The 23866-nt window shown below is 46.4% G+C and overlaps 1 protein-coding gene across 11 annotated transcripts in view; it reads right to left on the reverse strand.

Moving 5' to 3' along the window:
* Positions 1-23866, reverse strand: part of CUX1 (cut like homeobox 1) — a 352302-nt gene that overhangs the window by 104710 nt on the left and 223726 nt on the right. For all 11 annotated transcript variants that reach the window (XM_072943159.1, XM_072943158.1, XM_072943157.1 and 8 more), the window contains exons 6-8: positions 23031-23154; positions 19307-19383; positions 17775-17841 (exon numbers count right to left, since the gene is read on the reverse strand). In XM_072943159.1, coding sequence (XP_072799260.1) covers positions 17775-17841; positions 19307-19383; positions 23031-23154 — 268 coding nt within the window. The remainder of the gene's footprint in view (positions 1-17774; positions 17842-19306; positions 19384-23030; positions 23155-23866) is intronic.

Raw genomic sequence — 23866 nt, forward strand, 5'->3', positions numbered from 1 at the left:
CATTATAGGCCATAACGAGGTATTGAATAGTTTCCTGTGCATTTTTGTGATTCTGGACAGAAACTGGATCCTGTTACTTTCCAGATGACAGCGCAGGGTGCCCGCCAGGTTTAACTCTTGCATAAGGACCCTGGATACCCAGGTGATAAATTAACTGAGTTTAAAAGGTAAACAATGTGATGATAAGAACCGAGTTGTCTATGTCTGTGCCTTGGGATCTACCTGGCAAGCCTCAAGTTTGTGAAAAAGATACACCATATGGTAGGGAATAAAAGATTCTTTTGTCAGTATAGTTGATAATTTTGTTAAACAGTAGCTGCTTTGTAAAGGCAGTAGAAGATCCTTGGAAAATCCAAATAACGTTAAGGAATTCACCAGCAGGACTTTGTAGGTTCAGAGTGTTCTGTAAAGGATTGGGTCTCACTGCAGAGGGAGGTGGTGGGGTTAATGTCGTGAAGAGTAACTTGTTGTTATTCTCGACATATAATGTAGTAACGGTACACACAGCATGGTAAGAATTTAAAATAAACCTATGATGTTTAAAGGTTTCAGAAGGGCTCAGTGGTTCTGCATCTGACACTGAATTTCAGTAATAAGAGGGGAACTAGAGCAGGGCTGGCCTGAAGACTCTGGACATGCAGAGAGTCAATTAAGCTTTGGGGTCCATCTTCCTTAAACAGATCAGAAAATTTATGACAGGTACTGTGAACTGGGAAAAAAAAGGATCAACAGTAAAGAAAAATGTAATTTAAGAGTTATATTGGCAAATGTAACCAGGCCAAATTCATCTATAAAAATAAAATGCATATTTGAAGAAAACCCAAAACCTAACAAAATGTAGCAGAAACACACTTTCAGTAAAAAGGCAAAGATTGACTAGATTTCTTTAAAAGGCTGGGGTAAGGTTTTAAAGCCACACTAGCTAATATGATATACAGCAATATAACATTACAGAGAAATCAGTCATACTAAGAGATACAGTAAATAATGAAACGCAACAAGCCGGAACACGGATGGACCTAGAGGTGACTGCACTGAGTGAAGTAAGTCAGACAAGGAAAGACACATATCTTATGAGATCACTTGTACCTGGAATCTAAAAACATGTACAGATGAAGTTATTTACAAGGGACAGACTCACAGAAAACAAACTTACGGTTACCAAACGGGAGTGGGGGAGGGATAAATTAGGAGTATGGGATTAACAGATGCACACTACCATATATAAAATAGACAGACAATGAGGATTTACTGTATGGCACAGGGAACTATATTCAGTATCTTAAATAAGCTATCATGGAAAATAATAAAAAGGAATAAAGATATATACATATATGTACCTTATCACTGAATCACTTTGCTGTACACCTGAAACTAACACAATATTGTAAACCAACTATACTTCAATTGAAAAAACACAAACAAACAAGATTCCTGGGCCTAATCAGGAGAGATGAGGCTACAGGAGGTCTAGGGTGAGGCCCTGAAATTTGCCTTTTTAACAAGTTCCCAGAAATGCTGCCCCACTGCAGGGGGCTAAATATTTAAATAAGTCATGAATAAAGCAACAACAACAATATGACGAGCTTGAACATGCCTTAAATCATAAGGCAAGAAAATCTATAAAATATGTAATAATATAAAAATGGAAAGGAATGCAATATATAGAAGTATAATTCTACTTATAAAACATACTTCACCACTTGGGGAATATGACAGAGTTCAGGGGTTCCAGTCACCTGGAATCTGAAACCCAGGTCACGGCTGACTTTAAATGGGGGATCACGAAGGTGCTAGATTTCAAACAGGACAGATGTGAGCCAAGAGCCTCCTCTGCTCTCCACAGACAAGTAAGAGAGATGTTCCTTTTAGGAACAGGAATGAAAGGTGAGGATCAGATGTCCTGGCTGTCACAAAAAAGCACAAATTCACCACTTGTAGATAATATGGTCACATGCTCACCAAATCCAAGGGTTTCACTTGAGCCAATGCCCACAGAAAACCAATGAATTCAGCAAAGTCCCGTGTTTTTTGGTAAAAACAAAACAAAAAAAACAAAACCTAAAACCCAAAAAACTCCTATGTCCCACTAATAAATACCTAGAAAATGAAGTAAAATACCTAGCTCATCTACAACAGGGATATAAACATTAAACATGTGGGAATTAAATTAACACGGCGTAAGTTCCATCTATAGAAAATCAAATCACAAAGGGCTAGTGGCACAGGAAGCTAATGATGACATTTCTTATTTGCAGTTGCATTAAAGATACATAAACTATAAGTCTATCTTCCAAGTTTATTTATAAAACTTGCCTAAAATGACAAGATGCATATAGAAAAATTAGGTGACCCAAGAAACAGTAAACTAAATGTGTAAGAAACCAAAACAGAAAACAAAGAAACATTATTAAAGCAGTTTGGTACTTATTAGAATGAAATGTCAGATCAGTTGAATGAAATTCCAGGCCAATCCAGGGACATAATTATTTACATCTGATATACTACAATAAATTCCAGACAGGCTAACGATACAACAAATTATTAAAAAAATAAGAAAATGGATTGGGAAGGAAAGGTCATTTTCTGTTATTGAAACCATATTAAAAATGATTAACGGCAAGGTTGATGGGGTCTATCTCATATATTTATAGTATTTCTGGACAATGAACTCACTAAGACTTAAATGAGAAGAAAATCAGTTAGTTGATAGGTAAAAAATAAAAGTAACGATAAATGTGAGCAAGTAGTTAAAATCCAGAATACATGGAGAATTACTACCCTGTTTTCACAGTACCCACGTTCATAGGATTTAAGGAAAGACAGAGAGTAAATAAGCAGATGGGAAGATGTTTGAGTTTTGTGCTAACAAACACTGAGTACAGCATCTACGAACATCCGCCCAGCACGGCAGAGCCGGTGGGACTCACCGCGCACCTCACACTGCTGGATTTGGCCCAGAAGCTCTGAGACCAGCAGTGTGGGTTCCCCAGGCCAGACGGGAGCTCTGGGTACACCTCGGCATTTTCGGTGGGGGGGAGGGGAGACAGCCTCCAGCACCTACGGCCACTGTTGCAAAAGGGTTCGTCCCTCCGTAAAGGACATGCTAAGGAGGCTGGAAACAGCTTTTGCCCCTTTTGCCCCCATGATCTCGCTGAAAAATAATTTAAATTGAAGTATAGTCAGTTCACACTGTTGTGTCAATTTCTGGTGTAAGGCATGTTTCAGTCATACATATACATACATATATTCGTTTTCATATTCTTCGAAAAATATTTTAAGGACTTATTTTTTGAAACCAAAAATTCATTGGGTAAAACCAAAATAACCAAAATGTTGAGAAATCAAGAATGGTTACATAAGCTTGAATTCATCAAGAGAAGAAAATAAAATCCTGCCATCAAAATGACAAATTGGACAGTGGGGGAGGGTATAGCTCAGTGGCATAATGCCCGCTTATAGCATGCATGAGGTCCTGGGTTCAATCCCCAGTACTTCCATTAAAAAACAAAACAAAACCAAACCCAATAACCTCCCCACCCCATCCCCCGCCGAAAGACAAATCAGCAGACAAGCTGGTGTGGTCAGAACTGTATGAAATCATGTCAGGCCCAAAGGACAACAGGGCTTGAACAGAGCAGGATGTCTAGAGTACGACTGGCCACGATAGCAACGTGGGCTCAGCTGCGGGACACATGCCAGCACAGCCGTGTGCATCCAAGATACATGTAAACATGTGTGTCCTTGGTCACACAACTGGTTAGGTAGTGACAGAGCCCAGTTCGGATTTCCTTTTTCACTATAAAGATGGCTAATTATTTAATTGGAAACAACAGAATCTGGTCCAGGGCAAGTGCACATGGCATTCTTGGCAGCTGCTGGCTTTCAAACAGGAGCCAGACTGGAGGGTATTAGATGGTCCACTGTTTGAAGGAAGGTAGAACCAGCTGAGCCCCCAGATTTAGATCTTGCACGTTATACCTCCTCTCTGTGGGGTCTGGAGGTATATTTAACTAAATATTCAGCACAAATTGCTTTAAAGATACACATATTCACAAGGATGGTTCAAAAGTGCTTTCCTGTTTAATCCTGGTGATTCTGAGTTACAGAGAGCTGGGGACCCACATCACCAGTGAGTCTCTCCGAGGCTGTGCCGGGTAACTGCTTGGAAGGAGGTGGGTCCTGATGCTACTGGCTACTTTGGATTCATCAGGGCGAAGGTATGAGGGGCTAAATCGGTTCTAATGTAATCTGATATTCAAAATTCAGAGAAGGTTACAATGAAAGAGCACCTCTTTCTCCATCCCTCAGAACTCCTTCTAGACATGTTTAAGACAAATCTTTTTTTGTGTGACTGCATAAGCAAACGTAGCATACTAAACACACAGTTCTGAACCTGGCTTTTTTCACTGAATTACACATGAGAAAGCTCCATACCACTACATGAGGGCTCTGCATTCATCTCTAAAGAGTAATGAAAGAAGACAGACTGTCCTAGCAGTCAAAGCTCAGATGGGTTCTAGAAGACCAGGGCAGAGGGCTTGAGCAGGTTTGCCCAGCCCCGCCCCACCCAGCCCCAATACCACTTTGGAACCACTCAGACCCCAGGGCTGCACCAGGCCCCTGAGGGGCTCCAGGAGGGCCATCACAGTGCTGTCCTCTTGTCCTCTTATTTCGATCACTCTTTTCTTAAACCAAAAATCAACCATCAAACGAGTAACTGGATCAGTGTTTCCGAAAGCGTGGTCACCTGACCTCAGACGTGTAAAGGGCTGCAGAGTCCTGGGTCTCCCCACTCCAGACCCACTGAGTCAGACACGCTGGGGTGCAACCCAGTGACCTGCACTTTTAACCAAGGCTCTGAGGAATCCTACTCAAGTGCAGGAGTCACTGACCTGCGTGATGAGGGGCTTTTTACCGAATTCCGGTGCTTCTGGACTGTGGGCTGGAGCTGGGAGAATGCATTACTTTTCAGTGTCACAAGTTACAGATGGGGAGAGCTTCCCCGATACCAGACCTCCTTCTAGAAGAGGTCTGGAACGACCCTCCACGTTCTGGTCTGACCGTACCCGGGGAGTCCTACATTTGAGCATGCGTCTTCCACGTCGAGGCCGGAACCACGGTTCTCGCTCATTGAAAATAATCTATGAGTAGATGCCCCAAAAAAAGACAACTGGCAGGGTCAGCACACATGGGGCCCATTTAAAGCCCACGCAGAACGGAGCCCTGCTGCCCGTGGACACATGTAACTCCACCGAGCGGCTTTCCCTGACCGCCCACCTCGGCCGGCAGCTCTCTGCCCATCACCCCGCACCCCCTTCCTCTCACTTGCTTTAATTTTCTTGGCAGCCCTTGACACTAACTCAACTTTGATTACGTGGTAACTTGCTTTTTTGCTCAGAGACTCCCTCCAGGAGGGTGGGGCCTTAGTTTTCATTCATCCAAGGAACACTTTCCGAGCACCCGGCAGGCCCTAGTCTAGGCACTGGGGACAGGGCGTTGACAGTGACGAGGTAACAGGATTCCCCGCATTCCGAGCCCAGTGAGGAGAGAGATCCTCACGTTGGGAAACACAGGTTCTGTCACAAGGAGACAAGTGGGAGGGAGGGCAGACTACCCCGGGAGGAGGAGAGGCCGGGGGGCATCGCAGGCTGTCAGCCACGAAGGACTCTGCCTCTGACTCCCAGAGAAGCGGGGGCCATCAGGGCCCTGGAAGGAGGGACAGAACCAGCTTACGATTGAGAGTGTCACTCTGGCCGCTGTCTTGCCAGGTTTGATGGAAAAGATCAGAAGTTTGGCTTCGTCTGGGTGAAGCTGAGTGGGGAGGTCTGGGCTGGAAACAGGAACGTGGGAGTCAGGGGCCTCTGGATGGAACTGACAGTTATGGTGGTGAGTGAGCCTCCCAGGGCGGGAGGTAAGCAAGTGCAAAGACTGAGCCCAGAGGCCCCACACACAGGAGGCCCGCAGGAGATACTCACTGAAGAAATGAAAGTTCAAATTAACCCCCGACACAGGAGGCACTGCCTCCATTTTTCTGAAAGGAGAAACGTCGCTCAGCATGGATTGAAAACTCACTGACGCCTTCCAGTCATTATCACAACCAGCTGCAGACTTTCTGCTGCGGTCCCTTTCCTGCAGCTGACTTAAGTTCACGGCCCCCGTTACGCTCACGGCGTTAATCCGCTGAACGTGACAGGCTGTCACCTTGACTCCCACGCGGCTTCTCACAGGGGTCCAGGTGTGTGACGTGCAGACCGGGGGGGGGGGGGGGCGTGTCAGTGTTTGTCCCTCAAGGAAGGGGTCACCTGGCATGTTATCTGAGCCTTCAGAGAGTCATCTTTTTGCAATGGTAACATCAAAGGTCACTGATCACAGGTCACCATAACAAATATAATCATGGAAAAGTTTGAAATATTGTGAGAATGACCAACATAGAAATATGAAGTGAGCAAATACTTTTGGAAAACAGCGCCAGCAGACTTGTTCAATGCAGGGTGGCCACAAACCTTCAGTTTGTGAAAATGTAGTATCAGTGAAGCACAATAAAGCAGCATGCAGTGAAACGAGGTGTGCCTGTATATATGTGTTCACACACACATGTGAACACGTACACATTCTGTCACACAGAATGCAAATATTTTTGCCAGTCAATCCACCAACCAATCAATAAATCAATCATCAATCTCCAGAAAGCTGTGAATTTCCCTTTGTGATTTCTACCATTGGTATCATGCTTAGAAAGATTTTTCCCACCCCTGCATTATATAAAAATCCACCTCAATTTTCTTCTAGGGTTTTTATGGTTTTGTTTTTCATACGTAAATATTTAAAGCATCAAGGCTTGACTTCGCAGGGGCTTGGACCTGACTCTCGTCTTCTGGGTGTTTGCCAGCTATTCTGGTACTACTGATCCAAGGCTCCATCCTTCCCTAACTCATTTAAACGCAAGCCATTTTTATAGACAACTTCTTCTAAAAAAATTTCCCCTTAATTTAGAAACCTTCAAAACTACAGAAAGCCACTGGAAGAAAAGGCCAGTCAACCATATGACTACACACAGAATTAACTGCTTAACATAACTGGTCCTTTTCCCATTATTGATGACAAATTCTAAATTTCTAATTACATATGGGCTTTCCATGGAAAACAGAAGTATCCAATAATCTTTACGTTCTGTAAATCCTACAAATTCTAATGGCTTTTTTAAGGGCAGAAAGATCACAGAAACACATTAAAGTGAAAACAGTCAAACTTAAAAAGATAGATGAAAAGCTAAAAATACACGCTATCGCACAAAATTTCAAGAGTATGCTGTGTCTGTGCCCAGGCTATGTGCATAACATCCCAAACGCTACCTAATTTTGATTCTTTTCTCCTAACTCCTTAGGTCTACCTTTAGGGAAGTCAGAGGGCACACGTGCGGTCGTGTGGGGGTTAATTCTCACTGATGTTGAATGCCCCCAGTCTTTGCTCTGTTCAGCAGAGCATGAAATCTCAAAGCTCAGGAGAGCAATGCGGTCGGGCTGCAAGAGCGATGCCATAAAGTTCTGCATTAAAAATTCATCCTGCAGGCTGGCCTCGGAACTCGGCTCTGGCTGAAAGGAGAGCTGGCGGGGAAATATGAGACACCCCACTGTCTTTCTGGCAATTGGAGACATTCCTCAACAAACAGCACCTCAGGAAGAGAATGAAAGGGCAAACAAGCCGTGAAGGAAATCAATGAGTTCAATTATCTAGCTCTTTCTCGCTTTCCTGTAGGAAACTTCTCATTCTGAAGCCTGGTTCCAAAAAGTTTTTTTTTTAATTTTTTTTTTTTTATGATATCCTAGAACCAGAGCCCTGGCCAGACATCTTTGCTGGTGCCCAGATGTTTGGCACCTCTCTTAATTTGTTTTACACCAGCCCAGGGAGCCCCTAGTTCTCCAAGCCACATGGAATCAAGTCCCTGTTGAACTCCAGCTGTCACCCCGACATGCGGCTGGAGGGAACCACACTGTTCTCACTTTAGAAGGTGGGTCCCGCACACACGTGGCATGTAGATTTCAGAAGGCGGTTACTCCGCGGCTATTAACCTCCGGAGGTTAAGGCATCAATAGCCCTGCAATCATTTGAACTCAGAACTTTCTGCCCCCAGTGTTACAGCACCCAAATGGTAACTAGTTAAGATTTTAAAATTCAGAGTCTCTTAGGATCATGATGTGATACAAAACACTGCACTTTAGCCCACAGCTATGGCATGCTAATACAGGCAGAGAAAGTCTTGTGATGCAGATGGACTGATTTTCAAAAGTCAAACATGGAAAATGGAGGGGTTCTTTAGGGTTGGAAGAGACTGGTTTTCTTAAATGGGCCGGGCAGGGGCGAGGGGCCTTGCAGTTTACCGAGGGCGGGCGTGCGTGTAGATACAGTGTCAGGCGCTAGGTGTGTGTGGCTGCACTTCACTCAGGAGGAAATTAAGGCCTGAGTAAGGAAACTGAGTGTCCTGCCCAAGGTTATGGCGCTCGCGGAGTCAGGAATCAAACATTGTAGTGACCCTGAGACCCGGGCTCTTCCCCTGATGCTCAGTGTTCCCTGAATCCTGGGCAGCTCCTGCCCCGAAGGCCACTCCACAGGCTCGGCTGGGAGAGACTGATGATCCTGGCTTTGGGGAAGAAACCGGGTGATAAAGTTCAAAAGGCCAAGAAATGAATGGACAGGCTCTTAAAACATGTCTGTGGTCCAGCCCATCTTCCTATTTTGCTAATGAGGGCACTGCCGCTGGGAGAGAGGGAACTGTGCTAGGCTACACCCGGCGACACAGCTGGGGCTGGACCCAGGGTCTCCTGACTCAAGGCCTAGCCCCTCCCACTGTCCACCAGCTAGAGGAGGCTGGGATGCCTGTAAGTGTCACCAAACGGCACTCTGCTCACAGGGCTCTGGGAGAATTCCGGGGACCCAAACTCCCTCATCCGATGATGCCACAGGGAAGCCACAGCCATTGGTAGAAGATAAAAGCACAAAGAGACAGCAAGTGTGAAGCTTCCTTAATTTAAATCTGTACAAGAGTGACAAATCAGGCTCCCAAACAACAGGGAACTTCACGGGTAACTGAAGAGTGCGTATTGGTCTGATGTCATTCATGAAAAAAAAAAAATAGAGCACCGGATAGAAAAAAGACTGAAAGGAGCTGTGCCGAAGTGTTAACAGCAGTTTCCTCTGCCTGGTGGGTTAATGAGTGATCGATTTTTAAAACTCTTTTAGAATTTTCTAAATTTTCGAGAATGGGCATGGGCGACTTTTGTAATTAAAAATAATAAATGTCAGATGAAGGAAACTCCCTGGGAAGGAGTTTCTCACTCCCACCAGCCTTCCTGCCTCCCTTCAGTGGCCCTTGGCTGGTTGGGGGCGTCAGATCTCATTCTTCCTGCGGCTTCGGAAACAAAGGAGACGCCCTGTGTCACGACAAGCGAGGCCATAGCCCTCCGTGTGGCAGGTGCTCCTGTGGGGGCTCAGAAACGGCCTTGGGAGGAGTTTCACTGGGGGCAGAAGGTGGTGCGCACGTTCCAGACTGGGCTTCCATCATAATTCTTTCTTCCTGAAGCACGTGAAAAGTTCAGGTGGCTCCAGCTTTCTTCCTAGACGCCTACCCCTGACCCATCTGCCTTCACAGTGAAGGCGCACGCGGGCTGACTAGTTCAACAAAGCCCCACGTGTCAATGAGGCCAGGAGGCACGTGGTGTGCGGGGAGCGAGACAAGGGCCCTCCTCTGAGGCAGCTCGGGAGACGTGTGACAACTCTGTGCAGTCTGCGGGGACACACCCGTCACCTTCCTCGAGCCCCACGAGCAGGAAGGCGCACGTTACCCTGCCCACCTTGCAGCTCACAAACGTGCTCCCATTGTTTACGAACTGATGTTTTCTCCAACAATCCCCTGACCTGTTCCCTTTAGCTGCAAACTGTGAGTTCTCCAAGACTGTCCTTTATAATGAATCAGAAAAACTTTCAGGATCTCTTAAAAAACCAAAAATTTTATAAAAGCAAGCCAAACCCAAGGATAGCCTACGAATAATGCTTTTCTCTACCACACCCTCTCCAAGCATGCAAGACAAACGCAGCTGCTCTCTCTGTATTCGTCAACATGTTTATACACACACGCGTACAGGACAAGCTGTATGTACACGCGTGTAGTACGTTTTTGTGTAAGAGCATGTGAGCCTGTATGTCGGTGTGCACATTACATCTTTAACTCCCTTGCCCTCTTTACTCTGCGGTTCCATCACCTGACACAATGCCTGCGCTTTAACATGGTGTTTTATGATTAGCCAAAGGGGAGGAGGAGTAAAGATTGCCAATTCTCACTGATGCCTTATAATTTCTAGACCCGTCTGGAGTCGACAGAACAGGTGAAGAATCCTTGGTACTCTGAGGAATTTCTACCTGGATTTGCAAATAGGAAGCCACACCCTTCTTTCTGCAGAGTTCCCAGACTGGGGAAAACTCCAGATCAGGGCTGCACAGCTCCGAGAAGGCAAACAGATGTAGTCAGTGCAAAAGCCAAGGAAAGCCCTTTAAGGACTCACCTAGACATCACATTTTAGGTGTGAAGCAAAATGCTCATCCAGAGAGAGAAAATCCCAGGAATTCTACAAAATGCACGTGCTCTTTTGCAGAGAAGATACAGGGGAAAAAAGTCATCAATTGTTCCTGGCAAGTCTGATTTCTCTCTAAGGTTTAACAGGCAGGAGTTTCTTTATTCAAGTCCATCCCCTCAAAACCATCCAAGTAGCTGCTTCTCTATTTTTAGGGAAATTAATCTAACCAGGATAATTACAGCAACCCGTACTGGAAACTGATGACTCATCAAAAAGCCAGGAAATAGAAAATGTGACATTCTTAAAGGTACAGCAGAAAGACTCCATTTCAGGACCCTGAGATAGGTCTTTTTAAATTCAACTGGGAAGAAAAATTTGTCTAATGTGAGGGTTCTGATTCCCAGGCTCTACCTGGCCCAGTTTCCTAAGTCTCACATGTGGAACTGTAAAAAAAATAAAGAGAAATCAGTCCGCAAGGGTATAAGCAATGGGGCTGGTAGAGAGGGACAGAAAGAAGTCTTGAAATCCTTCAAGAAGGCTGTTAACCTGGTGAACTTGCTCGCAGGGAACACTGCTCTTCTTTTTTTTTTCCCAAAAGAATTTTACTTATTTTTTTTATTATCATTTCCCCCCGCTTTGTAGGGGGGAGGTAATTAGGTTTATTTATTCGTTTGTCTATTTATTTTTAACAGAGGGACTGGGGATTGAACCCAGGACCTCATGCATGCTAAGCATGCTCTCTACCACTGAGCTACACCCTCCCCAGCAACACTGCCCTCTTAAGAAGGCAGCACAAAAATAGACTTTATAGGCCACAGTGGTAGTGTGCAGAAAGCACTGGATTTGGAGTCCAAAGGACTAGATTTGGGGCCTGACTCTGTGCTCCAAGGACTGACTCCTCATCTATGCAATGAACTTGGCAGACACTTCCTCCACAACTGCTGAAAAGGGTGAACAAGGTGCCACATGAGAAAGTGCTGTGACATAGTCCGGGGAGATCCAGCTGCGTGGACCGTTTCGATCTCACTGCCATTCACGGCATACTGGCTGCATTTCCCACCTGCAGAGTCGTGTCCCCAACTGTGAGCACCCTCACATTGTCAAATCTTGTTTTAGGGCCTCCATGCCCACTGGTAGGACACAGAATTCCTGTCTCCATAATGCAGGGTGCTGGGCATAGGCGCCCCTAAACAATTTTAATAAAGTCCTAAGCCAAACTGGCTTGGGAAAGTTTTCTGCTTTCTCAGAGCATACTGCATTTTGTGATAAAACACTGGTTATATATATGATAAAAAGAAAGTACTCTAACATTAACACACGTGAAGGTCCTCATAAATATCTCTCTTGTAATGTACTATGTAATTATGTGTGCATACAATGCGTGCTTTAAAAAAAGTATATAGGCAAGGAATACCACATGAGTAACGTTAAGAAATATGAATTTTACTGGCAGGAAAGGTTTGGGAGGTGCAAATTCTCCTAAGACGAACATGAGCTATAAAAAAATGCCGCGTTTCAGTGCAATTCAATATTTTCTTTCATCGGAGGCTCAGAGCCTCAGCCCACAAGTTAAGAGGAATGTACTAAGCTAACTGTTAGTATTACAACTGAAGCTTCTTTTTTTCTGGGGGGGACAGAGCAAAGAGGTGGCTGTGGACTTGAGCAAAAATGGGAATTCCTGCATTTTGGCCCAGAATGCTAGTATCTTGGCCGGGAGGGCGATATTCCTCCTGTGATGGGCAGCGGCCACCTAAGCCTAAATACAAGTGAGCAGCTGCCCGAGGCAGGCGTGGAGTCGGGGGCGGGGCGGGGGGAGCTGTCCAGGCCTTTCTCTTGGGGCCACAAAAGATGTCTGCCCACCTCCAAGGGCATCCCAGGGAACCATTTAAATCTTAAAATCCAAGCAGCTCTACTTTGCTAGAATCTCCAAGTTTAGGTCAATCAGGGTGACTAAGTCTATCTGCTAAGAGAACTGGGGGGATGTGCACACAGGGTGACCATCTGAGGAGGAGGTACTTTTGTAACTTAAAAAAAAAAAAGCAGAGAAATAATTCATTTATTTAACCCAGAAACGGTTATAATCTGAACCCCTGCAATCCTCTTACACAACAACTGTTTTGGCAAGCCCCCCTCTGTTCCAACAAATATTAAACTGTGCTTGCCATTTGTCTAAGGAATCTTGCATTAATAAACATGAAGAAGAACACTTTTACCTCCCACTCTCAACGACAGGACAAAACAAAGACCAGCTGTATTCATCAATGGGTCCTTGTTCTGCACATAAAGGCTAATTACATTTTGCTTCAAGCCTACACATGGAAAACTTTACTGCGGCTGTCCCTGTCCCAGCCAGCCGTGCCGGCCCAGCTGACGCAGGCCCAGGGCTGCACACAGTCAGCGGGGCTCCAGACAGCCCCGCTGCCTCTGACCCGCAGGCTTCTGTCCAAAATGGGGGTGAGGGATGGCCACCCCAGCGGCATCTCCCAGTGACGGAGAGACGAAGCATCCATCACGTGCTGTTCAACTCTCCTGGGGAGACGACACCACTGGGGCCAGTCTTCTCCAAGGCCCATGAATTTCAGAAACGCACGCGCACCACGCCCAGGGCAAGTCCGTCCTGACAGCCTCCACTCGTGAACAACAGAATAGCTGACAGTGATTAGTGACGGCGACTACTGCTGTCACTGTCCTGGGCACTACACACACCCCTAATTACTCTTCACAGCCACCCAGTGTCCTGACTACTATTATGCCCATTATACAGACGAGAAAGGAGAGACACAGAGGTCAATGGGCTTATCCAAGGACACAGACAGTAAGCAGTGGACCCCAGTCATCCACTCAAAGCCCACGTTCCACGATGCCTCCCCCACCCTCTTCCTGCATTTTCTGTCAGTAGGTTTTTAAGAATCCCTTCCTTCAAAGAGAGAAAATACATTGTTTTGAAATGTTTTAAGGCCATTTGTGAAAAGGTTCGCCACCGGCGGGCTTATATTCGTATGTATTAATGAAAAGATGTCTAGTCTAATACGATATGCGTAGGTCTGGCCTGAGGCAGATAAGACAGCAACAAACCTTTCCCAGAAAATAAAAGGGGAGAGGAATGCGGAGGGGGAAACTTCATGTGGGATCTCAGAGACCGAAGCAATTGTCTCAGAAGTTAAAAGAAAGTAGTAATTATTATCTCAGTCCATTTTCTGCATTTTTTGTGGATTACTTACTCTGGGAACCATTTACAGTTAAGTGTTTGGCCCTGGGCTGCCTTTTGTTAGCCGTCCATCTCTGATGTGGGAAATGCTGATCCAACTGAGCCTTCATCCACACCCCACCCCGAACCCCAATCCCACCTGGCCTCCGTGGAGCTTTGGGCTGGTCCTCGGGGGATCAGCCTCGCCAGCCCTGTGTTTTCACAGACTGTCCTCCTTTGCCTCCAGTAACCCCTCACCTCAGCTCATCTTTCCACCTCAAATCACAGGCCACCCCCTTCAGGAAGGCTTCCCGGACCCTCCTGTCCTTTGGCTCCAGCTGGGTGGGGTCCTACGTGGAGACCCGCCATCCTCATGGTCAGTTCCCCCTCCCCCGCTGCTCCGCTGGCTGGGGGGAGTCCCGGCAGGCGGAGGGAGGAGCGTAAGGTCAGGGGTTGCTGGTGCTGCCCTGGATCCCTGCCCCTTCCCAAAGGCCACAGCTCCTTTCCAGCTGGCCCCCGCAAACAGAGGTGTGGTGAGGTAGGACCAGTGCTTGCTCAGGATGCCTCGACCCCTCTGGTCTCCTCCCCGCCGTGCCCTGACCTTCCAAGTTGGAGGAGGCCGTCTGTCTTCTGCGGACGCCCTAACGGCACAGGGGCTGTGCTCACGTCCCCTCTAACACGGCAGTGGTGATACTGGACCACGATGGCTTGTCTTCCCCGAGCCTTTTATCTCGGAACTGCCAGAGCCCAGCACAGGTCTAGGCACAGAGGAGGCCTCCAGGAATATCAGGAGGCTAACAAGGGGGTCTGTCACCTTTGAGTCATGCCCTCCAGGCTTGTTCTCTCCACGCACGTGCACGTACCCAACACATCTCTGCCTCCCCCCTCTCTGGAGGAGATGAGAGGATTTCCTGCTGTGATCACAGGAGGGGACACACCCCAAGAGCACCCACGCCCTGTCAGTAGTCTGTAGCAACTGCCACCGTCCTGGGACATACGCGATGGAACGACCGACCCCCATGCTTTCTGATTCTCCTTTCCATCTATTAGTTCAATGAAAACGATCAAGTAACATGTAGATTTTCACCTACTCAGATTTTGAGGGGAAAAACATCTTTTTGGCTTGAAGATACACTAATCTGATGGGAAACAGTCTAGAGACGTTTCTCCTGGAGCCCCGCCCACCATCGTCATGTCTCATCCAAGGCTGGCGGGCTGGGGGTCCTAGGAGAGGTCTGGGCTCAGGAGAAGCGGCCTCTGGTGCTCCCCTGGGTGACCCTGCTGATTCAGGAGACCCCGGATCTAATGATCTTACCCGTCACATGACAGAGCCGGCTGCTTAGGAAAAGCCCGGGGTCCCTGCACCTATAAACAGTAACTTAGAAAAATACTTGAGACTGAAAATCACCCCGTCATCTCAAGAGGCACCTCTGACCCCCACCCTGGGAGTGGGAGCAGGATCACCTGGGAACAGGTGACTGGGCTGCTGGTTGGCAACTGGTGGTTCTGGCTGATACGGGAATCATCCCCCGGCGTCACCCTGGCCTACAGCAAGGCCAGCAGAGGCTGGGGATAGGGAGCAGACCGCCCTTCCTCTCTCGCTCTGTCCCCCAGTCACTCTCCGGCTGCTGCATTCCCTCCTTAGAGGAGATGCAAGCCTGTGAGGGGGCTGGGCGGGGGAGGGGGTGTAAGCCCTTCCTAGATGCCTGTTCTCTGTGGCTTTGCTTCTTCAACCCCTAAAGCAGATTACATGGACACACATTTTCTGTGTGGTTTTGCAGAAGCCCAAGAAGAAAATAAGAAGTTATGAATCTAAACCAGGGCCCAGGACTTGGCCATCCTGTGACAGGTGGCATTCTGAGCTGTCAATTTCCGACAGTTTCAGCAGAGGCTCGATGTCACCAGGCAATGAGTGCACCTCCCCAGTGTGCACGCAGGAGACACTGGCTTCTGGAATTTGAGCTTTGGTGACAGTCTCAGATCACTGGCTTTTCAACTGAGATCCACAGGAAGAACCACATTTTCCGTTGCAAGCCAATAACTATGTATTTTCAGATTTATACACATAATTTAAACAAAAGTGTCACAAAACAATACCTAACTTTACTAAATGCCATGAGCCATGACACTTTCTATTCTATTGTTTGTTTCAGATTCTATTTCTTACCTAACTAGCTGGTCGCCATTCATGATTCCACAATTGCGACCCAGTTTGAAAACCATGGTCTTAGATGGGTTTAGAGGTTGGCTGCACAAATTTTTTTAAAGTGCATAATAAAGCAAATTTGAATTGTATAATGATAGTCTATAACAATGCACAAAATGCAGCTCTGCCTTTTAAGAGGTGTGGTTTAACAAAAATTAAATAAATCAGCCAAAAACAGTGAACTAATCCAATATACCATCACTAAAGTCACTATGAACTTTGTTGGCAAGTAAAATGACATGGATGAGAGAGGATGAATGAAGGAATTAACTTATCATCTTCAGATCAAACTATTTTATAGAAGCAATGCTACAAACTGAGGCTCGAGCTCTGCGACAGATGAAAATGTTATAATTTTGAAACATCAAGTTTCCAGAGAAAAACAACCTATGTAGTAGAAAAAAGTCCAGGCAGAAATAATAGAAAAACAAAGATGACACGCTGGCAGAAGAGAGAACCCAACACGACCCCGAGGAGCGCCAAGGTAATGACAGTTGGTACGTCTTGGAGGGTGAGGAACCCTCAGGCTGTAGTTTGGTGGGGGGTGGGGGGGAAACACACCTGCCAGCCCATCGACAGCGATGCCCTGGGTTGGAAGGGTTAATACCAGAACCACCAATAGAGTGTAATTTTACTGGTTACCATACCTTAGGATCAGCTCTAAAGTCACATTTCTGTACACCAAGAGGAGGGGAAAACAATCTGGTGGGTTCCACCCAGATTAGCTATGCCAGCAAGTCAGCTGGAGTCGCCAAGACTGACCGGGATGTTTTAGTCTTCACGAAGAAGTTCTGTGCTCATGATCGCAATCGGTTCCGATCACCAAGCTCGGGGAGCTGGGCTCTGAAGGTGTCGAGTTACTAAACAACCCAGTGAAGGTCAAGAGCCCACCCACCATGTGCCCCGAGAGCAGCTGGCCCGGCAGCAACCTCAAGGGCCCAGGGCGAGTGTGCTGGGGCAGAGGGATGCCGAGCCCAGCGCCAGTGCCCCATGCGGCGGGAGCCGGCGGGGAGGGCGGGGCTTTTCAGAGCCACTTCCCCACTCGAGCGCCCACCTAGGGCCTCCAGAGAGGGACAACTGTCGGGGGTTGGGGGTACCCAGTTTTTGGCTAGAGATGGGAGGAGCCTCTCAGAACAGGAAAAAGTTGTCAAACTTTAGCCTGGTGTTACTGGGTATGAGTTGTTGCTTCTTCATCTTTCTTGATTTGTATCAGTGTTCTTTCTTCCTTCCTGCTGTTCTGTGTGGAGGGTGGGCTGTCAACAGTGTACCCACAGTAGATGACCCATTTCCTTCCGACCAGAGCCTTGTGTGATACACCTGCCCAAACAGGCACGCTCCCTTTGTGTACGTGTCTGCCCACAGACGCCCAGCACTGTCACGTGTGATTTGAACAAATACACCTGTGTGGGAGCGAAGGACTTGGGCACAGGTAAAAGGTGATGTGCTTTGCACAGACCAAGCTCCACAAAACGCCCCAAGTGTCACAGCATCTATAAGCTGACTCTTTTCCAAACTTTCTTAGCAAAAGGCACAGTGGTGACCAGGCTTCACAATAATTAAGGGGGAAAAAAAGCTTCAGTTGGAAGGATTGTTCTAACAACACCAGAGCTTACTGTCACGTCTTGGGCAGGTCCTGGGAACAACACCCTATTCCTTACAAAAGCTCAGAGGCCAAGGATCTTCTAAACCCTGTGCTGATCTGCAAAGCCAACAGACTGGAGGGGGAGCAGGGAACTCTCTCATGAATTAGCAAACTCGGGAGATACCTGACCAAAGGCATGCAGATGGAGGAAATCAGGCAGAGACTTACTTGGCAGTAATTTCTTCATCATATTTGGTTTTCAGGTCAAATAATTCTGTTCGAGTTTTTTCCAGGGCTGAAAGGCAGAGGACATAAAACCATAATGTAAGACATTAATTGTTCAGATTAAATTAGAGAGAAAAGTAGACATATATTCTCATTTCAAAGGAGGCAAAGATCACAAAAGTACACACAGAATGGAACAGAAAATCCCCTTCCATGGCCAGCTCGCCTCACTGCACACTCCTCTTCCAAGATAACCACTGTTACTAGTTTGGTGTGCAGATTTCCTGCTTTTAAACAAATTTTACTATTAAAATTTTTTCCATACATAATTGGATGTAATGTGTGTGTGTATATATATATATATATATATATATATATATATATTTTTCACCCCCCTCCCTAATAAATAGGACGATACAGATATCTTCTGATGCTTGCCCTATGCCCTTGGCAGAAGCACGTTGGGACACAGGCAATGACAGTAGCAGCTGGCTCTTGGACAGGGCTTGTCACATGCCTGGTGCTTCGGGAGACCTGGAAGGGAAGGTGCTGGGTAAGGAGCCTGGACTTTGCCACTTCAGATAAACGCCGCCCAGCTGGCCTCCCAGGAGGCACTGACATTCCCAGCAACACCCAGAGCACGACCACTTCCCTCTGCTCTCACCAGCAGTGGCTACTATCAGTTAAAAGAAAATTTTTAACAGCCTCACAGGCAAAACAATCTTTCACTGATTTAATGAGCATTTCCCTGACTCTTAAAAAAATTCCGTGCATCTCGTGCCACGAGCGTCTCTTCTGTAAACTGCCTGCTCCCGCCCTTGGCCCGTTGTTCTCCTGGGCTGCGTATCTATTTTGCTTGATTTGCAGGTGATCTTTCTAGTTTTTGGATATTATTTGTCTGTGAATGTGTGGTGATGATTTTCTCCCACTCTGCCATTTGTGTTTTTTTTTTAAACTTGGATTATGATGTCTTCTGATTTTTTTTTCCACACTGAAGTTAAATATAGAGTGCAGTTTCCCTTTCAGAATAAAAAGAAAAAAAGGCACAAAGAAGTTTAAAGAAGTGATGAAAACCTCGGCACGACCTTTTTTGGTATATTTAAAGTTTCAGAAGTCTGCATTACTGTTCTCCTTTAACTTCACAGGGTGGAAATCAGGCTTCAACCCCCTCCCCGCCATTATTGTTCCAAATGAGATGTCAGCCCTTGACAGTTTGGAGATTTAGACGTGTTTGTTGGAGAAAGAGCAGGAAGAAAGGATGGCTTGTGAAAGTGATGCAAATGGGATGCAAAGCCTCCCACCTTGACACCACGACTCAGCACGGGTGACTCATGCAGTCGAGGTGGAGAAGCTGCCTGTTGTGGGGGGGGTGAGGTGTCTGAGGCACGAAGGGGTGTGGGCTCCTTCCCTCCTCCAGGCTCCCTGCGCCGGGGCGCCAAGTGTCATAGGGGACCTGGAGGGACTGGGAAATGGAGCAAACCTGCCTGGTGTCAGCTTTGCCTGCAGCCACCTGACCAGCAGGAAGGAGAGCACACCTGTTTGCAGAGTCTGAACTTTATGTTCCGCCTCTTCCAGCTTTGAGGTGGTAGACATCTGGGTCTCCTGCAGCTTTCTGAAAAAGCAGAGAAAAAAAGCCAGATTGGTCATCGCGTTAACGAACTCACAAATGTCTTGTGTGTCGTGGAGCTCCGGCGATGCGCTGTCTCCACTGGGACGCATGGCCGGGTACCACTTGACCACCCGACTCTGCACCCACGCATCACAGGAGGGGAAGCGTGCATCTCTGGGACTTGACGTGAGGTAACTGATGTAGGTTATCCTAAATGTAGCTTGTTCTTAAATGCCAGATATTAAAAAGAGAAGAAGAAAAAATCATCATCACGCACTCATTGTTTTCTGAACTTAGCCCAAGAAGAATGACACATTTACATTTTGCTGACGCTGTGAAGGAATTTATCGGAATAAAGGATGTACTAAAGAGATGTGACAGCTGTTCCGTTTCTGTTAGAATGGAATGCAAATGCAACTCAAATACCTAATGGGGACATTCTGAATGTTTTCAGCCGCATTCCATGTATTTAAATTTCCCATGATCTCCAAATGAATTCCCTGGTCAATAAATAGCATTCCTTCCTCCTCATTGGCAGAAAAGTCTCTAAAAATAAGGTTATTATTTTTACATCATATGAATATAACACATGCTCTTGTAAGAAGAAACCTGGGAATACAGAAAAGTAGAAATTACACACTTAAAAAAGTCACCCAGATTTCCATCATCTATGGAAAAGCATCACTGACATTTTCACATATTTCAATTGTAAATGCTCTGAGTTAAAAAAACAAACAAACAAACCCAAACCACAAATATTATAAGAGCAGGGAAGGTAAAAATGTCCTTTTCCTTCCTTGGCTCTATTTGTACTTCCCAGATAGACTTCTTTTGTAGCTTTCTAAAATCTTTCTAGATGTACAGAAATACAGCGCAACGTGCAAATACACTGCAGTGTACTGTAAACTCGGGTGTGATATATTACAGCGTAATATATACTCCCCGCCCCTTTGTTTTAATACAAAAGGGATCAGAGCGCTTACGGGACCCTGCAGCTGGCTTTCCCACTTATCTTGAGCCGTGGAAAACTCCAGCATAGGTAACTCCTCCTCTTCTTACTAAATAACTGACCCGAGCCTCGTTGGACCCTTAGATGGCTCATCATTCCTTTCTATCAAACAATTCCACAACGATCATGGCATAGATGTTGCTGCATAATTCCGACAGTGAATTGGCTGGCTAAAATTCTCACAGAGGGATTACAAGGGTGAAAGGGTCTGTGGAGTTTGGGGGGTTTGTTTTGAGAGCTATTGAGAAACTTTCCAACAAAAACCTTACCAATTTAAACTCTCGCCAGTGACATTCGAGAGTGTTCTGCTGTGCCAACACTGGGTAAACTTAAACTGAACTTCACTGCTGAATAAAGCTGAGCTGTGCTTTGTGTGGACTGTCTGCGCATCTCCTTTGCCCATTTTTTGCAGCACTGATCTTTTCCTTACTAATTTGTAAGAGTCCTTTGTTTATACAGAAAATTAGCCCTTTTTCCTATGTGGTGTAAATATTTCTTTCCAGTTTTTTGATGGTTTAAAAATGTTGTTCATTGTTATTTGTTTTTAAGACGTCTGTATTAAATCTGAAGCAGTCACATTTATGTCAATTTTATTTTATGCTTAGAAAGATCTTCCCACTCTAAGATTATTAAAAACAAATTATTGGCCCACATTTTCTTCTAGTATGTACATGATTTAATTATTCATATTTCTATCCTAGATCTATTTTAATTTTTTGGTGTAACGAATGAGGTAAAAATCTAGCTTTATCCCCCACTCAACTGGTCAGTCAGTTATCTGCGTCTTTTTTTGGCGGGGGGAGGAAGTAATTAGGTTTATTTATTTATTATTTTTTAACGAAGGAACTGGGAGTTGAACCCAGGAGCTTGGGCATGCTAAGCACACACTCTACCATTGAGCTATACCCTCCCCTGCATCTTTTAATATAATAAATCCTTTTACCTAATTGAAATGAATTTCATAGGAATTTATCTCTACACTTTCATAACGCGTGGGTTTGCTCCGTGCAGCTGTAATCACGCTGTGTATAATTCTGTATCATGCGTTTTCCACTTCACGTTATGCTGAATACATTTCTGGTGTTCGTGTGAATTCAACACAACTGTTATTTAAATGGCTGCACAACGTTCCAGTTAGGGGTGGCCTTTTTTACAGACCCATTTCTGGTTGGCAGGGCCTTTCGATGGCTTGCATCCCCTCCCTCCCCCCAGTGATCAATAACATGGTCGGAAATCTTTTGGAAGTGAAGTGCCCTCCCCGGAAACAACTGAGGGCCAGGGCCATATCTGCTGGGAGGAGAGCGCCCTCAATCTTCAGAGCCCTGACTCCACGGGGGCCATGCCCAGCCCGTCTCCCCTCAGTGTGGGTGTGGGGTCCCCTGCAGAGCTGGGCTTGGCGCTGAGGGACTGGCTTTGATCCCTCGGTGAGGACTCTGGGAAGTCAAGTCTGACCTCCCAGGAAAGGGAGGCCCAGGCTGCAGCGGTGGGCCGGGCTCTGTGCCCACCTCTGGGTGCCTCGCTGGGGGGTTGCAGGCAGGTCCTTGATCTGAGGCCTGGTTTCTCCATCTGGAAAGTGAGACCATCTACTCCGCAGGTCGGACCCGGGCCCTCGCTGAGACAAACTGAGAGGGGCTGGCATTGAATGTGGCGGTCACTCTTCTCTTCTAAATGAAGCCAGGTTAGCGGTGCCCCAGGAAGGCCTCAGTGATGTCCGAGGCTCTCCATGCAGTCCGCCTCACAGACGTCCAAGCAACCACATTCCAAGTCAGCGGGAGGCACCCACAAAACCTCACTGCCAGGCCTGCCTCTCACTTGTAACCAGACATTCAGTGCCTCCTGTTAATGGACTCATGTTTCTTCCCAGCAGAGTTAAAATTTTAAACCTTTTCACCAAACATCTGAAAAACCTGACTGATGTAACTCGAATCAGTAAGTTCCACAGTCCTCATGGTTGTTACCAGAAATCTAATGTTCATTCAACTTTCACACTGGTGAAAAACCAACTTATTATTTGTGGCAAAGTTTTGGGTGAAGCAGGCCATCGGAAACCTGACACTCACAGTGCTTGGATGATGCGTTAACATATTTTACTGATACCGACTCCCTGATGTATGGGGCACTGTGACGGGATGAAAAGAGGCAAAAACAAAACAAACAAACAAACAGACAAAAACTCTGAGATACTGTGTCTGTGATGTTAAATATCAAAATTCACTTAAGAAGGTAACAGGAGCTCTGTTCGCCCAGGGCTTCCCAAAGAGGACACGCAGCAGGGAACGGTCCTGCCCCTCCTGCCTCTCCTCAGGTACAACCACCAGGTGCCAAGCCACCCGCACACACTTCGTGCTCAAGCCCCGGCCCCACACGGCCCCAGCAGACACACCTGGGCCTCTGACCGGATGACACGATCCACCAATGGGGAAAGAAGGGTACGTTTTACCCAAGGTCCTCTCACAAATTACAGGATCAGGGACACCTTTATTTTCCCAATGAAATTGTGCCTTAGAGCCCCTGGGAGTTTGGTTTCTAACCAGGGCTTATTTCATAGGCACATTTAAAGACCCGTCCTGTGATGGGAAAGGCAGGAGTAAAAACCACGACGTCAGCAAGTCAGCGCGCGCACACCCCAACGCAGGCTCACCTCTCCTTTTCTGCAAAATCATTTTGTAACTTTTGTTCCTTTTCGAGAGCTATGGTCTCGGCTTGGTTCTTCAGAGTCTGTTCATATTCTCGGATTTTCTCTTTAAGTGCTTTTATCGTAACCTCTGCAGAAAGGGGGGAAAAATAACAACAAAAAAAAAACTCCAGTAAGAGAAACACAGGTCCACTGGCTACACATACCAGCTTTCGTAACCTAGCAGGATCGGCGTGTTTTAAACTTTAGCTCTTCAATTCTGACACGAAATCAATAGTTACGAGTCCCTTCGGAGACCTTTTACTCCCTAAATGTTAAATTGAACTTTAAACATTTAGGTTGAGGAGGATCAATGGATTTTGCTGGGAAGAAGAACTATGTCTCTCTGATACAACTTAAGAAAAAGAAGGGGGGAAATCAATGGTAAAATATAATACCGTCTGATTGATGAACCTTAAATTAGTCCTCTATCAAGGGAAAATTAATAACATTTTAGTGTGGGTTTAAGTACTTTCTTACAAAGAAAACAGTTCATAATTATGTGCACATTTTGGAAGAAGGCTACAGACCGTCCTAGCCATGGGCCGCAGCTCTGTTGTTTCAGAAGTGATGAAACGCACAGCGTGCTAACTGGACACAGCGCGCATCATCTCCGGCTAGGAGGGACCAGACCTGGAGCTGGGGTGCAGACAGCACTCTCCCCCCAGGGCTGGAGCCTGGCAGACCTGGGTGGTGTGTGCAGAGCTGACATGGGGCCCAGGGGAGCCACATCTGAGGGAGGGTGAGCCCCTGGGGTGCGGGCAGCAGTGCCGCGTGATGAAGCCCTGCTTGGGATACAGGGC

The sequence above is a fragment of the Vicugna pacos genome, chromosome 18 (genome assembly GCF_048564905.1).
Source record: "Vicugna pacos chromosome 18, VicPac4, whole genome shotgun sequence".
Classification (NCBI taxonomy): domain Eukaryota; kingdom Metazoa; phylum Chordata; class Mammalia; order Artiodactyla; family Camelidae; genus Vicugna; species Vicugna pacos.